The 23,395-nt window shown below is 36.6% G+C and overlaps 1 protein-coding gene across 4 annotated transcripts in view; it reads right to left on the bottom strand.

Annotated features, from left to right (window-relative positions):
- Positions 1–1,891: 1,891 nt before the first annotated feature.
- Positions 1,892–23,395, bottom strand: part of PCGF5 (polycomb group ring finger 5) — a 63,809-nt gene continuing 42,305 nt past the window's right edge. The window contains exons 8-11 of one of the 4 annotated variants that reach the window (XR_012646307.1): positions 20,547–20,636; positions 17,450–17,509; positions 13,520–14,362; positions 12,066–12,079 (exon numbers count right to left, since the gene is read on the bottom strand). Coding sequence is in view for 3 of the 4 variants with exons in the window: in XM_075000365.1 (XP_074856466.1) it covers positions 14,315–14,362; positions 17,450–17,509; positions 20,547–20,636 (198 nt within the window). In the remaining variant the exon portion in view is untranslated. Of the gene's footprint in view, positions 14,363–17,449; positions 17,510–18,437; positions 18,681–20,546; positions 20,637–23,395 lie in introns of those variants that run through there. The other 3 variants (XM_075000365.1, XM_075000367.1, XM_075000366.1) reach the window with 3 other exon arrangements.

The following is a 23,395-nucleotide window of genomic DNA, read 5'->3' as shown; positions in this document are numbered from 1 at the left end:
ACTAATGAGGCCTTGCACTCAAACAGGTGTTGCTTATTGAAGGGAAGGACTAGCGTGCTGTATGGGCGATGGTATGTATGCCCTTTATGTATGTCACTCATGAGGGCTCGGTGTTGCCGCTCAGGGAAGGAGGGAACCAACTCCTGTAGCTTAGAGTAACTGAGGTGGTCATAGTTAGCCAGCATGGCTGAGTAGCTCACAGCAGCAACATGCCTGATGAATAAACTTTGCACCCCACGACGTCCCACTTTTTGCTTGCCTTGTCCTCAAGAATGGAATGAAAGGACTTGGACTTATTACAGACAGCATCGACCACCAGACAGTCTGGTTGCAGATGGGCGAATAGAAACTCTGCATCCTTGGAGTCCATGAAATGTCTCTTATTGGCCCCCTTTTTCATGGGAGGAATGGAAGCCGGTGTCTGCCAGATGAGGAGGTGCAATTGCGCATGCGCAGTGTGGGAAACCACGGCTATAGAAGAATCTCCAAGCGCCAGTGCGAGGATGCATCAACACCTCAGAGTGGAGCACCCATGGGGCCACTACTCAAAGAAGAATGGGTATATGATTTGGAGATTTCAGAATAATGGTCTGAGAAAAATATAGCATGACAGATTATTTTTCAACTACATGAAACACATAGGAGCCATACATAGTACACGATTATTTATGGTAATTATGGAACCTAACTCTTCAGAAATGTTTAGATTCATGCACACAAAAACATCGACCGAAATGTTTCCATCAATCTTGCATGAAATAAGATGGAACAGTGGGACTTATTTCACATAAGGCTCTCTTGGTAGTAACCTTTTAAGCAAGTTTCGAACAGAAATTAAGTTAGGAGAAGGTGTGCTGACAACATCTGGTTTGGAACTCAACCATGAAACGTGATCTTGAGTAACAAAGATTTGTAAGCATGTAAATATATAAAAAAGTACCTATTAATTGTTTCATCTCTCACACCTTATTTGCTACTTCTCTGAGATCAGGATATTTGGATCTAGCACAAGACTTTTCTTCTTTACACTTCAAATTATTACTGAAGCTATGCCCTAATACTTATTGCATATTCTGTCTTCTGCTGTAGGGGAGAAAGCAGCGTAATGCTTGAACTTTCATACTGCTTTTTACAAACTTAATAAAAAAATCAAGAGCAGTATATATGATGTCATCTACAGCAATATTTTTAATGAATGGCCCGTGGACCAGTGCCAGTCCCTGAGATTTCCCTGATACAATTTAGAAAGGCAACAAATTAGTCCCTGGCAAGGTTGAGAAACACTGATCTAGAGGAAATTTAACATACTACCAGCAACCACTTAACTCTGTAAGTATTCTACCATGACTCTCAAAATCTTCTACAGAAAGAACACAACATTTTTTAAGATAAAACGAGGGCATGCTGATCTTAAGACCTAGGAAAACCCATTTCCAATTGGTTTTGAGCATTGGTATGACATAACTTTAAAAGTAGGTTTTGCAAAAGTTATTTTCTGAATGAAGTTTTCACTTCTGGATACTTTGTTCCTTTCAATATTAATTGATTATTAAAGCCCTTCAAAAAGAGATACCTGTGTAGCAAGCAGTCTTCATCTTTCATTGTTCTAACAACATCATGTGTTTATCTTTGCTCCCCTTGTTTAGGTCACTCCTTGTGTTATGTTTAATTTAAAGCCAGATCCTGTGGTTAGCCAAGTGCCATAAATGACTAGGACTCTCCACACCTCTAGAAGGCACTAGCCATCTTACAGAAGTGAAAGTTAGATCAAATACTGCAACAAGAGACTCTTTGAAGCTGGCTACCTGCCATTTAATCGGTGTATAAAGCCTAAATGATTTGATTGGAAACTAGGAAAGGTGAATTCAAATATTTTTACAATCTAGAGAAGTCACATAAACCAAAGAAATTTTTATTGCACAAAATAAATTATATAGAAAACAAAATGCAACAAAACAACTTATATTTGTAGGCTGCACAACAGATATTACAACAGGAATATATTTATTGCTTTCAGAAAGGAACAATTCAGTGCTAGTAAGCAGATTAGTTATGCTTCTTGCTCATCTAGATTTTTCATAGGATTAATTCAACTGGGCTAGAGGCATCTTGCCACATATGGACCATATACAATTGTAATTTACTATAGCAGTAATGAAGATGCTGTGGACACTTGACGTTAGCATGGAACACTCAATTTAACATCGTGGGTACTGAAGCAAACGTAGTGACAGTGAGAGAAACAGTTACATATCACATATATTTCGTATGAATTTTTTTAAAGGTCCATTTACAGAGTTTGAACGATTTACTGTTCTAAAAAGTAGTAGAGACAACTCCAAACAAACTCACTTCACTCTGCATCAAAATACAACACAGAGCAGATTATGCCAAAATGAAGTCTAGGACCAACTCAACACATAATTATTGAGGGGTTCACTAGTTCTATTGTGAATATGGGTTTATCATCCTTTTTTCAGGACAAACTTTTATTTTTTAAAAAAGGTTATAACTCAGCTGGAGAGAATATTCCAGAGTGACCTTTGGCAGAGATGGGAAAACAACAGGATTTGTTTTATACATTTTTATAAAAATATATAGGGTTGCAATATATATTTTGCATATATATTACATTTAAAACTCAAACAGGTTTGAGATTCTAAAATGCTACTTTGCGGACCTTGATGATGAGCTCTTTATAATTTAATAGGGACACACCATTAACAGCTATTTAACAAGAAATTTAAAAAGTGTAAAATATTTAAATGGTAAGATATTTTAAAAATACTGGCCACTTTAGGAAATCAAGAAAAACATAACTGCACATAGTAATGGTTTTACTGAGTATCTATAGTCTACTGAATGAAATCCTCTCATCATTTATGTAAAATGTTTATACACATTTAGGACTGCAATACTCTAAATTATTCTGGACTCCTGGTCTTTTACTTATAAAACTTTACAAAAATTATGGAATACTAACACAAAAGATTAAATATAACTAATATTAGAGATCCAATAAACCCCACAAATGCTAGAAAATACAGAGTTAAGGTGGGAACTATTGACTGTAGTCAGATCCCAATTACATGAATGTAAAAGCAAAGAAACACAATTAAAGTAAAACGCAGAGCTCTGACTCCACCTCAGTATCTCTTAGTGTGGCCCATTCAAAGTCCCATTGCGTGAAGACTCTGGTTTTACACACATGGAACTGATATGACAAAATTTAGTCATGTGTCTTTTAGAGTGAGCTGGTAGAATTAATTTGGAATGGGGTGCATGTGTGTTGCTGGGTTCTTTTTGCTAGTCAGATGTAATGCAGTACAAACATCAGAAAAGTGGGTTAAAAATAGCACGTCAGCCGTCATTTCCATTTCACCATTTTAATTCCTGTGGTTCTGTGAGATTAAATACCAATGTTCTTTTTTTTTGTATTTTCAAAAAAGTTGTCTAAAAGAACCATCAGTACAAATAACTCAAAAGGTGCAGTTTGTAACATGCATATGTTCCAGTCTCATTTTCCTATAATTCAAAAATATTGAGTTATCACGTGTCCCACTGCACTAGGAAAATATTTGTTTCACATATCTGGTACGTCGTTTTCATTTAGTGGGGAATTTTCTATTCAATACAGATGTTTAGCAAATCTCTTGTAATTTTGGGAAATTTTATAACTTGCAGAAACTATAAATGGACTAGGTAAATACTGTATACCTTAAAGCATCCATTGGAATGTGACCTTCACAATGAAATTTGCTGTATCACAACAAATACAATAAAGTAGGAATGTTATAAGGGAGGAAGAAAAAAGAGCACTGTCATATGTTATGCAATCAAATTGTTGATAACACAGACTTTTTTGTCACATGGTCAAATATACTTGGCTAAGTCCAGGTATAAAATGCATTTAGCCCAGCTGTAACAACTATACACCTTTGCACAGAAGAAACATTCCATACATCAACTGAATGCATTTGAGCACAAAAATAAAAATATTTAAGTGATTACCTAAGCAGCATTTTGTTTTTTCAATACATAAACATAGATTTTGGACTGATTACATATCTACAAGTGCTTTTCCTTTACAAAAATACATATATTCTTAATAGTAGGATAGACTAAGTCATTAACAATGACCTGGTATTTTTTTTTCACTTCAATTTGAATGATTTATAAGCTAAATTTTACAACCACAAAAAGGTTTATTTGTAATAAGGTGTTACCACTTTTGACAAAAAGCTTAAAATATTTTATATTTTTAAAGAAAATTAGCAACATAACATTACACTATGTTCTATAATCTCTAAGTATTGTGAGGGCTACTGTGTTAAGAAGTGATAGCCACTGACCAGATGCAAAGAAGAATTAGAACATTGTTACTGCCCACCACAAGCTCCTTTCTTATCCTTACTTGGATCACAGCTGATATAAGGACACTTAGGCCCCCATCCACAAATGCCATTTAGAGTACTCTCTACAAACTATTCAGTAATCAAGAATATCTAACATATCAGGCTTTGCACTGGAGTTTTTTAAAATGCAAAAAGTTTCCTTTGCGTTTGCATTTGGGACAAATTTACAAAATTATGCACTGCTTAATGTTTATTCCAGGAAGATTCCAAACCAGAAAAAGAAAATAAATAAGAGTTACTGCAAACTTTTAAGTCATAGAGTTAAAAATCTTTAAAAAAAAAGTCTAATTAGGACAATCCTGGAAAAGAAATGTAAGAGATTTCTCTTTTCTTTTTATTTATTACCGCATAGCACATAAACCACATAAAATAATCTACTGGTTTTTTTTTGCTAATCAACAGCCTGATGTTACTGAAAGCAATGCCATTTGCTTTAAAAAAAAAGGTATAAAATTTGTAAAATATACTTTAACATCTTTGTGTGATCCTCCAAGACTGTCCTTTTTAACCCTCCAAAAATCCACTGAGCTGCAGCTAGAAGACCCAAAAGCATCTTGTTGAATGTTTTGTCCTTCAGAAGGTTTATTAAATTGACAGTGCACTGAAGTATTTTACTAGTTCCCAGAGCAGATGTAGCACAGACATCAGTAATGCAAGCCTTTAGGATGCTGTTTGTTAACAGACATTACCCACAATTCAAAAGGGACTACTCTTTCTACCCATGACTGGGGAAGTCAATCTTTATGCTAATTTCCATATTTTAGCTGTTATTTAAAAGCTCATAGGTTTGCCAAATTGTAGTTTTGCAATAAATAGCTAAGACCAGTAACGTACGTTTGTTTGACACAAGATTTTATACCTAAACAGCTAAGACCAGTAACATACATTTGCTTGATACCAGATGCACTACACTTGACTACCTAGATGTTCACTGCACTCCTCAATGGAAAATTACAATGCTTTATTCCAAGCCAGTTTCTGGATGGCTGACCTTTGGTATTAAAAAGTCCCTTACAACTATTAGACAAGCAAATTAGTCATAAAAATATAGTCATTTTTTAAAAATAAACAAACAAACTTTGTGAATGAATTAAATGTCTGATAGGCAGATGCAGAGTAATTTATGTCAATCAGAACTCTGTTTTTCAGTGGAAAGGTACAGTTAGCAACTCTGATTATACTGCACCAAAATCCCTCAGACACAACAGCAACATCCACATTGCTAATCAACTGTTAGGATACAAAACACAGAATATCAACACAGAATAAATGCATTTTACTTTGACAGTAAACATTTTTGCTTCACCTTTGTTTGCAATGGAAAACAGACTACAGCCAGCAGCACAAAAATGGATTAACATTGTAATAATTTTATATACTGCACCTTTCTCTTTATCCTAACCCTGCTTGTTGCTCATCACTGAAAGGACAATAATAGCAGTAAAAACATGTTCATCCCATCCATCCTTTTACATGTCACATACTAAGCTCTCTTTAAAAGTATCTGCTAGAAAAAAAAAATATATACACACACACACACACACACACACAGTTTACTGTAAGAAAAAATACATATAGCAATATGAAAATTCAATCTAAAACCTCTCTTTGGTTAGTTAACAACCATGGAATCTTCATCTTCTGGGAATTGCCTCACCTGCAGACAAACACTAGAGCTGTATCTCTCTTTCTACAAATACAAGAGGCAGCTCACGTTTACAGGCTTTTCTGCACCCGTAATGCCATGTTTGAAGCTGTAGAAAACATGAAATGGCTCACTAGTAAAAGGTAAAAAAAATTCTTAATGGTAATGACTGTATTTAGAAGTGGCCATTGTGGACACACCAGAAGAATGTGTTGCATCCAAGGAAGTCCCATCAGAAAAAAAACCTCCCTCCTCCCACCCATCTGAGACATTTGGGACATAGTGAACAGTCCAGGGAAAAAATAGCTGGGAAGTAAAGATGAATAAGACAAAGGAAATATTCCCCCCTCTCTGAAATTAGTAGCATTAATCTATTCTAGGATCACTGTTTGAGGCACAGAAGGATGCTTTAGTTGAGAAGTGAAGATCGAGCCAACAGTGTTCTATGGAAATGTTGATAGACGACCAGGTGAAAAGCTTTTCAGATTTTCTCTGTGGTGGCTCAAGTTCTCTCATCCCTAAAAGCCATCATGGAACATGTTAAGTAGGCTTTGATCCCTTCTAGAAAGAGTCTATAGCTGGATAGGTTTTGATTAAACAGGACAAGATCCACCTGGCTAGGGTGGATTTAGTTGGCATAAGCCCAAGCCTTAAGGGAAAAAACTAAACAATATTTTTTCTGAATTGATCAGTTCTACTAAAGTTTATTAGAGCCGTAGCTGTTAGTCTGTATCCGCAAAAACAAGAAGTCCTGTGGTACCTTATAGATTAACAGATTTATTGGAGCATAAGCTTTCTTGAGGAAAGACCCAGTACATGTATCTGACAAAGTGGGTCTTTGCCCATGAAAGCTTATGCTCCAATAAATCTGTTAGGCTATAAGGTGCCACAGGACTGCTCATTGTTTTTCATGAAGTTTATTTTCACTATTCTTCTCACATATCAGATATGCCACGCATTCTTCCTCTCTAACTGTGAGGTATTAGACAAAATGAATGAATGACCTCTTCTGAAGTACTGACAGGTTAACCTTGTTCATGCACGCCTCTAAAGTAGAAAGAGCTTTTTGTCTTCTGAGCCTCTTCTGGCTGACATGACGCATAACTATTGTAAGGAAATAAAGGGAAGCATGACTCTACCCTGTTGATTAAAAGGGTTGGATTGTGAAAGGATGCAGCTCCTATGTTGTTTGCTATATTGGAAAATAGATGCATTTATTTTCAGGAGAGAACCTGCATTACTTTGGCATTTAAATTTGATTTTTTTGTGTGTGTCAGGTTATATATACCACAGCCATGACTGAACTAGAACATGCGCCTTCCCTAAGGCAAGCACTGAAGTCTCAAAGAGCCAGCCTGAAGATTCCTAAATCTAGGAAAATGATGCTCTTGAGCTGCCCCTACCCCCATTTTTTTAAAACACTTGTAGATTCCCAGGTGTGTGTTCCATCCTGAAAGGCTGATACCAGTGGTTTGGATTTTGGGATCTGGACTTCAGAAGGATGTTGCTACTAGAATATGGGCTACCCAACACCACAAAATGAAGCACTCTCTCAACAGTATTTGCTTGTTGTGACAGTTCCAGGCTCAGAAGAGAAATGTCTGATGTTCTAACAAGCGCAGTCTTAAGGCCAGAAGACCAGGGGACTGCAGTTATGCACAACAGAAAGATCACTGAATGGACTATGCTCGAGAGGGCTTCACAAAATTCTCCTAGCTGAATATTTTGTTTGTCATCAACTCATTCATTTCCCTTATCTAAGGCCACTTGGACTCTCCTGATCCCTTTCTTACTCTGAAGAATATGAAATAAATCCCCAAACTTTTGAGAGGCAAGTTCTATTGCTTCTCACTCCAAGCGTCTGACTGAAGCAGGGCATTCTTCTTCAGGTATGAGATCTCTGATGTTTACAGCTCTCTTTTGAGGTTGGAGATGGATGAAGAAGGGATGTGGAGGGGTCTGGAACACCAGGGTGTCTCTCTGCTTCACTATGTTCTGAACTTACACATATGAAAACAATTAGAATGAGTTAAATGAAAAGAGGAATACTCTGCTTCCTAGACTTACTTTGGATAGAAGGAAACTGTTTCAATCAAATTTATAGAGCTGGAAGGAGGGATTAGACTAATTTCCTGATTTGAACTTTCTTCTTGTGTTCCTGCTCACTTGTGGATAAGAATAAACACATCTACTTTCTTCATCTTGCCTGGAATGATAGCAAACACTTTGGCTAGTTCACCTAATTGGTTAGCACCTTATCTTGCTTTTCTCCAAACATGATTCTGCCTGTGTAATTTGAAACTCAGAGACTTGGCACTGCCATGTAGGACTTAAATTAGTTGGGGCTTGTCTGCTTTATGGCAAGCTGGGGCATGAATTTATCCTGTTTTATTTACACGTTTTTAGTGTGTAGTTGAGTTGGCTGTTGTGGTTTTGCTGCAACTCTATGGAATGCCTTTCTGTGGCTCCTCAGACCTTATCACAGATAGATTGCTTCAACCTCTGGGGTGATAGGGACATGAAAAGCAAATAGAGCAAAAGACTCAGTGGGTTGTCCCACTTAGGGAGAAAAGCCCTACAAATTTTGGTTCAGAATAGGATAACAGAGAGCAAATGATTTGGATTGCTACTGTCCCCAAATCAGCATTAACAGATAAACACTACAAAGGATAAAGTTGGAACCCCGTCTACCACTCTGTATTGAAGAAAGCGAATTAAAGAGTGTGCCCAAACTCTAAACTCTGATGGACAAGTCTGAACTGCCTCTGATATTTGCAAGAAGAGAATACTGTCAAAATATCTCCGATTAGGAAAAAGGATAAAGATCCAGAATTCAAGATGACTGCTTATGGGGAAAATACAATTGACTTAACATAAAGGTCATCCTTTTAAAATAGGTTCCAGTGTGTGGATACTATATATGTCAATATTTAAACTGCCTAATTAACAGAAAATATTTATTTGATGTCTGCTTGCTTCACTTGAAAGAAGGTTCTTCTGTGTATAGAACTACTATTACTGGAAGCATTGAGACCATTCATAATACACAGAAAAATATTCTCATTTAAAATGTATGAAGTGGATCTAGAAGATATTCTGTACTACTAATCCACCGTTTTCCTTTAAATAACATTTTCAGTAAAAGTAGAAGAATCAAAATAATTTAGAATACAAAATTTCATTAAAAGGCCACAGCTGCATTTTTTGTTGCACATTAACGGTTTCCAATCTGAGCATACCATACAATACTAGGGTCTGATCCTGAAAACATTTGAGTAATCCTTAATGCAGTGATGAATTTCTCTGAATATAAGGGGGCTCCTCACACAAATAAGAATAATTTACATGTTTGCAGGATTGGCCCTTTAGTCAAGGTAGCTGACTAACCATGGCAATCTACTAGATTTGTACAATACATACTTCTGAGAGCTTACAAAATTCCACTCTGTAAATTCATAATTTACTGCACATTAGAGGACACATATTCCATACAGATTTCTAGTCTAACAAAAGGCATTACATTTTAATTCCATTATTGGGCAAACTGGACGAAGAAGGCGGATGTAACTTCTGGATCTCATTTTAGGAAAATACCTCATTTTGTGGGATAGAGTTAAAGAATGTACAATTAGGGAAAATGTCTCATTTTAAGTCTGGTAAACCCCCACTGCAGTTGGGTAACACCAATATGGAGAACTGCAGAACAGTTTACTGTGGGCTCAGCTATATTCTGCCTTTCTGATTGACTTTTTGCAGTGGTGACAGTGATCAACCATGCCTGTAAGTAGTAATGTCCTTTTTTTATTTGAACACGTTGTGTGATTTTCATTGAATATCCATGTTCTAATTGCATTATAACCTAACTTTGGCACTCAAAGGTTTCTATACGTGCCCTCCACTATTCTTACACTTTTAATATGTTTAATTGGCACATTGTAACAACAGTGACAATCACACTACATATCTGCAAACATGTTACACCTAAGCAGTATAAGAAAAGAGGACTTTACTATAGCAAAGACAGCACTTGTGTTAAGTAAGTTGCCCATATATGTAACAGTTTGCTTGGTTTCTAACCCTAGGACAAGAATTAAATCAATCCACAAGCAGGTAGTATGCTGTCATATCAGAAATTCATTGTAGGTAGCTAGATTGTACATTTATAAAAGCACTGAAAGCTAGGATTTGCAGCTGAGTATATTGAAAATGTATCTGCCCTTAGTTTTTCTGCTTATAGTAAACACTTCACTTCCCCCCGCATCCAGTTATGAGCTGGATGAAAAAAAAGAAATGTTTCCAAATAAGACAAATTGTTGGCTCCCTGAACTGAGAATGCAGAAAAATCTTACAAAACATTCAAACCTCTATTCTTTGTCAGTCATGGGCCCTCAAAATCTTTTAAAAAGAATTTTGAGTGGCCATACTAAGTCACATTTAAATTTGTTGGTTGGGAGCAAAATTCTATGTCACATACTTAAGCATGGATGTTTTGTGTTAGACAAGGTAAGTGAGGGAACATCTTTTGTTGGACCAACTTCTGATGATTGTCACAGCCAAGTACAAGATGTAACAGACTGTTGAACATAAAGTTAACAAATATCAAGAGATCATTCAAGATAAAAAGGGCAGTTAGCACCTCTGCTGTGATAGGGCATATTGTTGCAATGAGCCATAAATCCAGGATCTTAACTGAGTTCATAGTTTTTAGTGTTGTGCCCAGCAAAGTTATGAATTTAAATTCTGCCAATCATATTCGAAAGATGTTGTGATGGCTTCCTTTGAGAACATGGAGTGATCATTTTGTGAAAACACGCTGACTCACAGGTAATATGGGGTTTCCATATTGGAACCTGTGAAGGGAATCAATAACTACAACCCATACTCAACGGGGATCACATCCTGAAAGAAATCTTTCCTGAACCCCTTCTTCTGGCCTTCAAACAACTTTCAACCTCACCAAGATCATCATTAGAAGCAAGCTCCCCACAAACAAGGACACACCAACTCATAGTGGCATCAAACCGAGAACAACAGATGCAAACCCAGTTGATGTATCTCCACTTCTATGATGAGTAATCCATAACACACCTTTCAAGATCCAGGAGTCTAACTCACACGACGTGTACTTCATCCATGTCATTATATTCCTCAATGACAACTGCATGTGAAATGACAATCACTATACTCTTAAACTGATTCACACAGAAAAATGATAAAGACAAAAAATCCCAAAACAAAAGGAAAACAAAAAAACAAACTCGATGCCCATATCATCCATGGCCAAACACCTTTCACAAAGCAATTATTCCACATCTGACCTATCCTCATCCTGAAAGAAAGCCTACATAATGCCTTCAAAAGTTGGAAAAACACACAGACTATGCTAGGCATTAAAAATCATGGACTGAGTAAAGATAATGGATTTGTGGTTCATTATAAACAATCTGTGTCCCAGTAGCCCTCCATTCCCCATGACTGCAAAGATATTAACTGCTTTTGTATGGTTTCTTGCAAGGAGTTATTGACTTATGTTTAGCAATTTGTTTCAGATGGTATTTAGCTGTGATACTATATACTTTTCTCAGTCCTGAAGAAGAGCTATGTGAGCTTGAAAGCTTATCTTTCACCTACAGAAGTTAAACCAATAAATATTACCTCACTTACCATTTCTTTCAAATATCCCGGGACTACATGGCTAATACAACAATGTGAACAAATTTTCTGCTCTTGTGTTTTTTAAAACAGCTTGTCCAAATATATCAAACCAGCAAATACACAGCTGAAGAAATACACTGTAACTGAAATCAACTAAAAATTAAACTTGACAAAATTGCTATTAATTTTATGACTGACTGAAACCAAGATATTTGAAACAAACCTTCATTTTAACTCAAAGGCACTGATACTCCATGGGGATCACACCCTGAAAGAAATGTCTTGGGAGCCCCTTCTTCTGGCCTTCAAACTTCACCAAGGTCATCATTGTCTTGAAAATACTCCTGGCATAAAAACAACACTTCTATGACATGAAGGATATAAAAATTATAAGGTGTCACATTTGTGCATACATGTAGAAAGTGTGGAATAACATCCTACTGCTACTTTGTAATAGAATTTAGTATGAGGCATATAACAATGATACGCAAGAGAAATTTGGACCCTGCTCCTGCATGCTGACCCACATGGGCATACCTCTGCATCTGCAAAGAGTATCACTGCATTTGTGAAAGCTCTGTTTAGGAGCCTAGATACAATTAGCACGCCAGAGACTTGCAAGAAGCATGCCATCAACTGAAAGAATAAGAGATGATTAGCTTTTGCAACCAGAAAGAGCAACAATCAATAACCTGGGCAAACTAGTTCCAATATCAGTCAGAACACTGTGCCTGTACAAAGGAGACTCAAAGTGTTTTCCATGGCACCCTGCCTCAGAACATTATGTGCAATCTTGATCTGCAATGGCAGGATTCCTTAACAGAATGCCCTTTTGTTACGTGGCTTTTGGAACACAAAGGTAGAAGCTGACTCAGTGTTCTCTGTAAAGTCAATAGCAAAACTCCCACTGACTTCAGGGGTCAACATTTTACCCATTGTGCATGTGTGTTTGCATGCCCTATGCATATAAACTGTACTGACATCAAACTCTATTGAAGCTATTTTCCATCATCTATCTTTTATACTTTGATCTTGTGGTCTTATATTTAAATTTTTTGTTTGATTTTCTAAGTACAATTGTACAAGTACATTCAATAATAGGTTCTGAAAATCAATTTGTTTCCTTTCTGTTGTATACATAAAATCATGTAAAAATAAGTAGGAATGCTGGTAGCTGTGCATGAAGTAGAAATTATACCAATTATTGAACAGTAAGTATTTCTGCAGAGATTGAAGTAAAAACAATCCACTTTGACTTGTAAACTAAGCAAATACAACAGAAGACTACTGAAAACATATGAACTATAATGCTCCCTGAAACAAACACTAGAAACCTTAACACAATTTTCTACACTAGAACCAATATGTGATACCTAAGGCGAAAATCACTTTCCCCCCCACCACTACCAGGTCTGAGAAAAAAAAATGCCTTGAACAGCTTGCATTATTTTCATCACACTGTGTGACCTATATCGCATGACCTCTGGTTTTATGGAACTAGCTTTAAGGTGAGACAGTAACTAATTAACATAATTTGCAAACCCTTCTGAATTACAGCTAACAGATATTTAATGCCATGAAAACTATGGTTTTTGAAATATGTTAGTTTGTATTATTTTACTTTAATATATGCTAAATTTAGACACATCTAAACCCAGTCCTTAAAAAGAAATCCCTAATCTGAATGGCAACAAATATCTATATATAGATATATATATAGATACACACACACTTTTGCCATATGAAGTAATTTTAGATAGGATTTTATGCTTCATGTTAAACATCTAAATGATTTTAACCTCACCTTTACATTGACTTTATTAAAAATAATGTAATTTGACCAGCAGCCATTATCCTAAATAGTTGTATATCAAATCCCGATTTTCAGACGTCATACAATTTTGCACTCATGAGGGCTATGATGCTATCAGGTGGTACTGGCAGAAACTATTTAGATCATTTAAAATGGCTCAGTTGAATTACTATGTTCTAATATTGTTGCAAAGATAATCTTAACTCACTGCAAAAGGACTGCTGCATACTCGTGAGCGAGCTATACTTGGACACATGAAAAACTTAACAAGGAAAATGTAGTGGCACAATCACCACTGTTCTAAATATATTTTCTATACAAAATATTTTAAGGTATAATCCTTAACTTTTGTACAGTTCTCTATCATTTATATAACAATCAGTAAAATAGTAAATATGTGACAACTGCACTATCACATGGAATGAGCATTCTGCCATTTTGCTAGTGTAATTAACATTAGGACCAGAAAACTTTGCTAACAGGCAGGCAAAATATTCTCTAGTTTCTGAATCTTGACTATACACGTCATGATTTTGGCTATGACTTGCAGCACAATTTTAAGATACCACAAATATCTTATGCACATTTCAGTAGCAGAATGGCACTTGGATTGCTCTAATAGAAACAACAAAGATGCAACTGACAATTTTAAGAAAGACAATGTCCTTATTTGCATGCTGAAAATCTGGTTGTGTCCTCTTAATCCAGGCACATCCATTCATTGTGCAATCTGTCGATGGGTAAACAAATAGTGCAGGATTCATCTCAGTGGGATCCGGCCCTGGTCTAACCAAAGTCAATTCTGGGTCGATACTGCAGTACCATAGGGTAAGACTAGAAACAGAAACAAAAACACAACAACAACAAACAAACGAACAAAAAAATAAAGAAGACAAACAAGGATAACATGAATGCTTCTTTTATATGAAATGCAAACAAAATACAATTATACCACACTGTAAGGAAAATTAAAATCTTACCTCCAGGGTTAACAACAGACTAATGTGGTTTTATACATTTCGATAAAATTTAAATCCACAACCAATTTTTAAAAACATAAGAAAAGTTTCTTACACCATGGTGAGTTAAGGAGTCAGATTATAATTACATCACCCATATACAATAATAGGCTACATAACTTAAGATGTATGTATGACATACAATAACTACATGTGTGATCCTAGAAATAGTTCATTTAATCCTGTGCTGTTAGATTTGACAAAAACATTCATAAAATGTGTTTATCTCACATTCATCAAATCAATTCTGAGATGACATGCTGGCCTGATATTTCAGAAGCAGATTCAATGGCTCCCATTATAACCAGTACTAGCCAAGGTAAGCTGCAGTTACTTAGCTCTTTTAAAAGTCAAGTCAACCAGAGTCACTTGATTTAATGAAATAAATAAATAAATAAATCAGGACTCCTATGGCACCTTAAAGACTAACGGATTTATCTGGGAGGAAGCTTCTGTGGGTAAAAATCACTTTATCACATCTATCTGACAAAGTGGTTTTTACCCACCAAAGCTTATGTTCAAGTGAGTCCTGTGCCACAGGACTCCTTGTTATTTTTCCAGATACAGACTAGCATGGCTACCCATAAGAGACTTGATTTCATGAGATGGGAGGATTGAAATCTCCTGAAAATAATTCCCTCATCTTCATATTCACTCAGGGCTACATTTTCAATAGCTCTCAATCTTGTATTAAAAAATGAAACACAGTCATCTAGATACATAAATTGAGGATCGCTGTGATTATAGAAGGAAGGTGGAACTTCTAGTTAAGTGTAGCTAAAAATTCCATCAGTCTGATGCTTTCCTTACTAATTAGGAATGGTCTATTACATCATCAGAAGCAAATGATTCAAATAGCCTTTGATTTCACTAGCAGAATGGACTACAGATGAGGTACAGACTTTTTAAATTGTGTAGGTGAAATTACTGAGAAGTTTTATAAATTATCCTTAGCAACAGAAATATTGCATTCTTTTTCACTCTTCAAAAACAACAACAGATGACTCTCAGAGACAAAAAAACAAAACAAAAAAACAAAAACAAATACAAAAAAAACACTTATGTAATACGCTACATAACCTTCCTGGCTATGGGAGAAAAAAGGGTCAGAAACTGGAGTGATCACAACTGTGGACTTATAGGTGTGGAATTCTTCAAAATCAGAGCAAAGATATTTATAAAACCCAGGGTATCTTGAACAGACAGAAGCATCTTGAGGGAGTTCCTGCTGTAAGTAGTAACCATATACTCAAATAAATTCAGTATCAGATTATTTAGTGTGAGATACGATTACAACAAAAAGGAGACCATCTCATTTTACGTTTAAGAATCTTTCACACTTCAAACTAATGCTTGGTCCTGAAGACTATGTATTTGCTTCTGAACGCAGGCACCTAACTTCTATTAACACTAACGGGAATTGTACATAAGCAGTGAGGACAATTACCCCCATAAAACTTAGTACAAAACTATACTGTTCTCAGAACTCCAGTGCACAAGCTCCGCATACTACTAAAAGGTTGAGCTAACTGCACAAATATGAACTGTGATGTGCAAACAGAAATGTTTTTCTATAACACCCTCTCACTTTCCAGTGTTCTGTCCTCTGTTACACCCAACTCACTCAACTTAAATCAGCACAACTGCAAAGTGTACTTTGTATCAGAATTTGACCTATCATTAATTTTGCTTCTTCACGTGAGAAAAATATTAGTCCATATTAGGATCATTTTTGAAAAAACAACAACCACTTTTAATAGAGACAGGCTCAAACCAAATAATGGAATGGGTCCAGATCCAAATTTGCAGCTTGAAATCTTTCAATACAGCCAAATTAGAACTCTTGATGTGAACAACAGAAACACTGAGAAATGTTTTATCAGATTTCAATTCCAACGTTCTAGATGTTTAGAGCTGGAGTTTTGTTTGATCTATTAGAGTAAGCCCATCTCCAAATTTTAAAGAAGTAAAAAGGAACACAACGCAATACAACATTAGAAAATCTAATATTTCTTTGCACTCTTAAAATGAACATAGGAATTGTTATAGTAAAACAGAACAATGGTCATTTGTTCCCAGATTCTTTGTCAGCAGCCAATTTTGGATACCTGAGAGAGGTATAAACTTCCATTATGTCCCTAACCATGCAGTACTACACATCATGATTATGTTTGCACGAGAGGTTTTTCCTGGCAAAACTAGGCTTCTGTTGGGAAAAACCACAGAGTGTCTAAACACCAAATGTGCGTTGTTGACAGTCTGTCGACAAAAGCCGGCACATATGCTGGCAGCATTATACCTCTCTCCAGTCAGGTATAACACCGCTTTCAACAGTGTTGAGTCAACAGAACATCAATGTGGATGCTTTGGTGCCCTTTTGTCGACAGGCAGGGCTTCCAGTACACTAAGAAGTCCAGTTTGAAGAGCTATTGGTCGGCCGTTCTGTAGAGAGAGGGCAGGGCAGTCTGGCTGCTCTCTGTCGACAGAGCGGATTGTTCTTTTGATCTGCTTTTATGTGTAGATGCAATCTGTCGACCGAAGTTTTGCAGGGAAATCCCTTCCAACAGTGACTTCTGGCGACAGAAGCATCCCGTGGAGACGTAGCCCCTGAGGGGAGATAAGGGAGAAAGAGATGATTGGGAGGCATCTTTTAGTATCCTACTGGTGATCATTTTACACACTGAAGCATGATAATAAAGAGCCTTTATTTTAAAATCACAAACCTTATAACTCCTAAGTATACTTCATTCATTTCATACAAGCTTTACTGAATGATTATTTAGAAGACTTAGACCTTATATGTAAGTTTTAGCCAGAGGAACACAGTGTTATAACCTCCACGAGGGTTTCAAATAAAATGTTGACAGGCCCTGTAACATGTACAGTCGTGAGTGCCTCTTACCTGATAAAAAGTGCCATCCTGTGAGGAGACTTGCGAAGATGAGCAGTTCTGACACCGAAACTGCGGAGGAGATGATTTTCTGATCAGATAAGAGGCATCCACAACTGGACACATACATTTATCATTTAATTATTTTTGTTTCAAATGAATTAAAATTATTTTTAAAGTAGGAAAGCATTTTCCAAGGGATAAATGATAATTGTTTCTTAGACTATATATAACTCTCTTAGCATTCACGGGTGTGTCAATAAAAGCTCACAACGAACAGTGTCATACACAAAGATAATGGATTTACCTGATCTTCATCCACCAAAGGAAAGGATTATGAACTAAGAACCAATTTTACTTTTGTACCATATTTTCACTTAAAATGAACTGAATCAGATCAGGGGCTAGACAACCACAAAAGAGCAAACCTCACAGGGCTGCCTTGCTGTAACTTTCTTAATAAATCCCCCCTCCCCAAAAGAAATTTCCATACAGGTTAAAAATTGGAGAGTTTGTTACCAAAAATATAAATTTCTAAAATATTTCATCCCCATGGGACTATCATCATGAAGAGACTTCAGAGATGACAATATCATACATTTTTATAATTTCTTTTGTTTTGTTTTGCAATCATGGTTTATTAAGGGTAATTTATAATATTCCAAATGAAAAGGAGGCTGCATCACCTGGAGATTCTGTTTGCCTATGAACATTCAATAAAATTGCACTCACGATTTTCAGTAACATCATATATACTCATGAAAACTTTTTTTTTTACATTTAAATTTAAGCTGGTGCAAATATGGACATTTGACCAAACAGTATAAATTATTGCCCTCAATTCAATACAATCATCAAGAATCTATGTGTTGACAAGAGCTAGTACTTTCAGACATAATGAAAGCATTCTATTACTGTTATTGCCTCATTTTTTCTCAACATTTCCTTAGAACATAAACAATGTTAACAAAATACAGAAGGTTAGTAAAACAAGTAGTAACTGGATTTAAGGGCAATATTACTCTTGGATTAAAACATTCTTTGATAGTGCAATACTGCATTCTTGATAGCCATTTTAATCTCAGGGCAATATTCTGTCAAACTCACTCAATATTTGCTATGCACAAATTATTTTTTAAATAGTTTTTCTAGATTTAAAAATAAAACTGTCATAGTAGTTTGTGAGTTGTTTGATCAACACTGTGCTTAATCCCATCTCCTCTGCCAGTGCCAGTGAGTACTTCTAAATCAGAGAAACAGAGTGATTAGTAAATTCCAGATTTCACTATCACTCAATATGTAAAACTACATCAGCACCTAATCTTAAATGAATCCACATACAGCTTCCCCTTGCACTGAAATATGACCATTCTGCACACAAAACAAAGCACTGCAAGACAAACTAAAATATACAACTACATATATGAATGAATTTATAAAATACAGACAAAATAAATACTACAGATGATAACATGATTTCTGACAATGAATGACCAAATGCGGATATTTAATGGTCCAAAGCAAATCTAAGGATTATTAACTCAATCTGATCATTGATCTTAAGAAATCCTTCAGCAAGACAGCTACTGTTTTGTACACAATGTATGTGGGTGAAATAATTAACTGTGCTATCTGTTCTGGACATTATTATATGTTAACTGTACATGACATAAATAGAGAACTAAGTAATGTCAAAATCATTAGATGACTCAATGATTTCTCAATGTCCTTTCATATTACAGAGAAAGCATTATGAATACAGATTGATTGGACACACAAGCGCCTAGACTTTGCAAGTTAAGAGATCATATTATTTTTACTGAAATTTCCAGGACAAGTAAGTGTTTGAATTCTTAAATGAAATACCTGAAACGACAGAGTAAGAACTTAGATTCAAACTTTGTATTCCTGCTAATTGTGAATTTCAACATCTGTATTGTAGGCCTGTTGTAGTGTTTCAAAAAACAAATCTTAGAATTTGTTTATTGTGTAAAAAAAAAAAATCTAGATCTTGACAGAATCCTTCAGCATACTTCCAGGAGTGTAACCAAGGTGCTTATTGTCACCTTTCCTGTTCTTGATCTCAATGGTCTGGATTATGCGGAGGACAGCAGATAGCCATCAAGGGGGAATTCAGTGGACACTTTTCAAACAGCTAGAAGACATTGATTCTACTGATGATGTCTCCTTCCTTTCACACCAACATGAAAGCATGGAAGAAAAGGTCGCACCACTAGACAAAACTGCCTTAATGACTGGGCTGAGCATTAACAAAGGAAAGACCAAGACAAGGAGAATCAACCAGTTCAACACCACCACCACCACACTGGGAGGGGATGACCAGAAAGATGTGGAGCAGTTCACCTACTTGGGGAGTATTACGTGCAGAGATGGAGGAACAGATAAGGATATCAGTGCCAGGACAGGGAAAGCAACAGCTGCATTCAAGACTCTTCATCCCATATGGAGTTCACAAATAATATATGTGAAGATGAAACTGCGGAACTTCAACACAAAAACATGAAGAGTGTGTTCTTGTATGGATGCAAGACCTGGCATACTAAAAAGTCCTCAAATCACAAGCTACAGACATTCTTAAACAGATGCCTGAAGTACATCCTTCACATCAAATGTCAAGGCTGTCACAAATGAGGAGCTTTGGAACAGAGCAGGACAAGAACCTCTTGACATTCAAATCTAGAGAAGAAAGTGGGGATGGCTAGGCCACTTTCTCAGAAAACCATCATCCAACACAGTCTGGCAAGGAAAACACAAAAGACTAAAATGTCGGACAACGTGTCAAAGATCTACTGACATTGAAGGACAACTACTGAGGTACTCTTGGAGTCAGCTGGAAGATTTGTCCTGAGACAGAATGAAGTGGAGGAGACTTGTACATCACCTATGCTCCACTCAGAGTACAAGTGTTTAAGAGTAAGAGAAAAAGAAATAATCTAGAGTGTATGAGAGATTATTTTTTAAATACAGATTTTATAAAGATCACAGAACACTTTTTGGATAAAGCCAGGATGCCATACAAATGCTATTTAAGAAATATATTTGTAGATAGGAACACATAATTACACGTAAAAATCATAAAAGTACTCACATTTTCTCCTCTTAGTCTCCATCTTGTCATATAGATGAATTCCATAGTATGATCCTTCCCCATGATTTCACCATTGCATAGTACATCCAGCTTAAATAAAAAATTAAAAGTCCAACAGATATGACATTGCTGCTTTAACTTCTTAATAATCCCCTCTGAGACTCCTAGGCTACATATACATGAGAGGTTTGTAGACAAAACTGGGGTTTTGTCAACAAAACTTCCAGAGCATCTACACATAAAAGCTGTGTCTACACTTGAATTCATCTTTCTGAAGAGGCAGACAAATGAGGGAAACTGAAAATACAAATGATGTGCATATTTACATAACTAGCATATCGTTTACATATTCTTCTTCTGAAAGAGTTTCTTTCGAAAGAAAAGCAGAGTAGACATGGCTCTTTTGAAAGTAAACTGATCTACAAAAGAACCATTCTTACCATAAAAGAAGGGAAGAAGGGTTCTTTTGAAGATAGGGTTTACATTCGAAAGAGCTGTGTCTACATTTTTCTTCTTTCGAAAGAAGAGTATGCAAATGAAGTACTAGATATGTAAATATGCACCTTATTTACATTACGATTTCCCTCATTTGCATGCCTCTTTCGAAAGAGGAATACAAGTGTAGCCACAGCCAAAATGCATTTTGTTGACAGAAACTGTTCACAACAAAGCTGTGTAGATGCCTGGGGGGCCCGTTTGTGAACAGAGGAGATCTAAAAATCGATCCACTTTTGTGTGCACACACAATCTGTCAACAGAAGTTTTGTCAGAACATCTCTTCTGACAGTAACTTCTGTAGACAGATGCTTCTAGTGTAGATGTAGCCCCAGTGAATGAACCAAATGTTGACTTACATATGTTGATAAATGTCAACGCAAATAAATTTCTCCCTAAAATATTGGTTCTATGATTCCCATACAGTTAACTAAGTAAAGAGAATAGCTTTACAGAGGGAACGTACACTGAGCGTGGCAGTACTCTTTCAGTCCTAAGGATATATTTTTGATGATTACACTTTCTTGCTTGTTAAAAAATTAAAGACAAATCCAAAAACGCAAACACCATTCTTCTTTAACTGAGGACTCAGAGCAAGAGATGGAAGCAATGTGATAAAGTGAGAGTCTACTGTGAGAAACATTTCTACAAAAATCACAATGGGCAGCTCCCATTTTTATTGTTTTTCAGATTTTATCTTCACTAGGCATTTTAGAAATTTAGACATTGTTTAGCAAAGGAGCTGCTCCACTGGCTAGTGAATATTGCTTCCCCACCTCACATGGGCAAACAGATGTTAAAGATCATGAGATGTTTAGTTATTACGGCAGTAGAAGCCATAGGAGTACCTAGACTAAGGAACTCGTCTCCTTTTCACATTACATAGTGAAAATGAAGGATCACTAATGAAACTGCAGAATGCTTTGGTGGCATCTAGTCATCACTTCTTTTCCAGCACTTATAGCTTTAGAGATCACTTTTGTTGTTACACATATAAAAGGAGGTGAAAAGGGAAAACATATACCTGTACATAAAACGACTGAAAAGATAATTAGTAAATAAGGATATGATTCTGTTAGGGACATCACGGATTCCGTGACCTTCCAGGACCTCTGTTATTCTTATGGGGCAGGGCTGGTGCAGCGGTCAGCCCTGAGCCACCTAAGCATGTGGCTGGGTTTGGGTCAGCTCTTACCACAGGAACAGTGGCAGGGCTGGAGGTCACCTCCAGAACAGCTGATGGCGGCTAGCCCCCAGGGCTCCTGAAATGTCTAGCTAGTGACTAGCCCTGAGGCACTGGAACAGCTGGCTGGGGATGAGGTTGGATCAGTCCCTGGTGCAAAAGCAGTGCCAGGGCTGGAGCAGCCACAAACTCCCAACAGCTCTCTATCTGTGCCCCCTGACCCCCAACCTCCAATTCAGGGTACTCTTGATATAACACAGGCTCAGGTTTGCTTGAGCAATTCACGGAAGCCTGGCCGCACCCTGTCCCTGACATTTACTGACAGGAGTCTTAACTTTATGGATAAAACAAAGGGATGGTCACTCCAAAGTTGAGCAACAAGCAATATTTATATGAAAGTGCCCTGACAATAACTGCAGTCAGGTGCTCCACTGGCTAAATGCCTTTCAATGGACATGACTCACTTCTAGGTTTAGGAAAGCTTGTATCAGAGACTGAATACTGCTTTGTATCCACTGATTGAGTCATTTAAAAAGTCCACTGGTTAGTTGAGGCTTAAATATTACATTTTGCATTTGGGTGAGTGTGTGTTGTGGCGGACCCCACTCCATGTTTTATGGAAAGTGGGTTATGAATATAAATATGCATAACTCAGAAATGCTTTGTACAAATGTACTTTGTGACCTATCATTTTAAATATTATACTCCGCTGGATCTGTAAACCCTATTTTTGTGAATGTAACATTTTTGTAGTTGAAGTTTTAAGTATTGTCTGCAGATTTGTGTTCCAAATGTTTTTCTCCACGAAAACCGCCACAGGAGGTATGGCTACGCTACTGTGAGAGTATGGTTTGTGAAGGGATAGCGGTACTTAGCCAATAAAGGGCCTTTAATGAGTGTCAATCCACATCTGAAAAACTTTGCCATCTATAGTAACAGAGAGGTAGCTGTGTTAGTCTGTATTCTAACAAAACAAATGAGCAGTTATGTAGCACTTTAAAGACTAACGCAACGGTTTATTAGGTGATGAGCTTTTGTGGGACAGATCCACTTCTTCAGATCTACAGCATTTCCAGTCCAGATGCAGTTATATAGCCCAGAGGTCCAAAAAAGAGTATTGGAATAAAAAAATGACAAATCAAATACATGGAAGTGAAGGAGGAGGTGAGTG

This window comes from Carettochelys insculpta, chromosome 7 (genome assembly GCF_033958435.1).
Source record: "Carettochelys insculpta isolate YL-2023 chromosome 7, ASM3395843v1, whole genome shotgun sequence".
NCBI classification, from domain to species: Eukaryota; Metazoa; Chordata; order Testudines; family Carettochelyidae; genus Carettochelys; species Carettochelys insculpta.
Note: the sequence above shows the minus strand (reverse complement) of the source record. Positions and strands in the feature narration are given on the sequence as shown.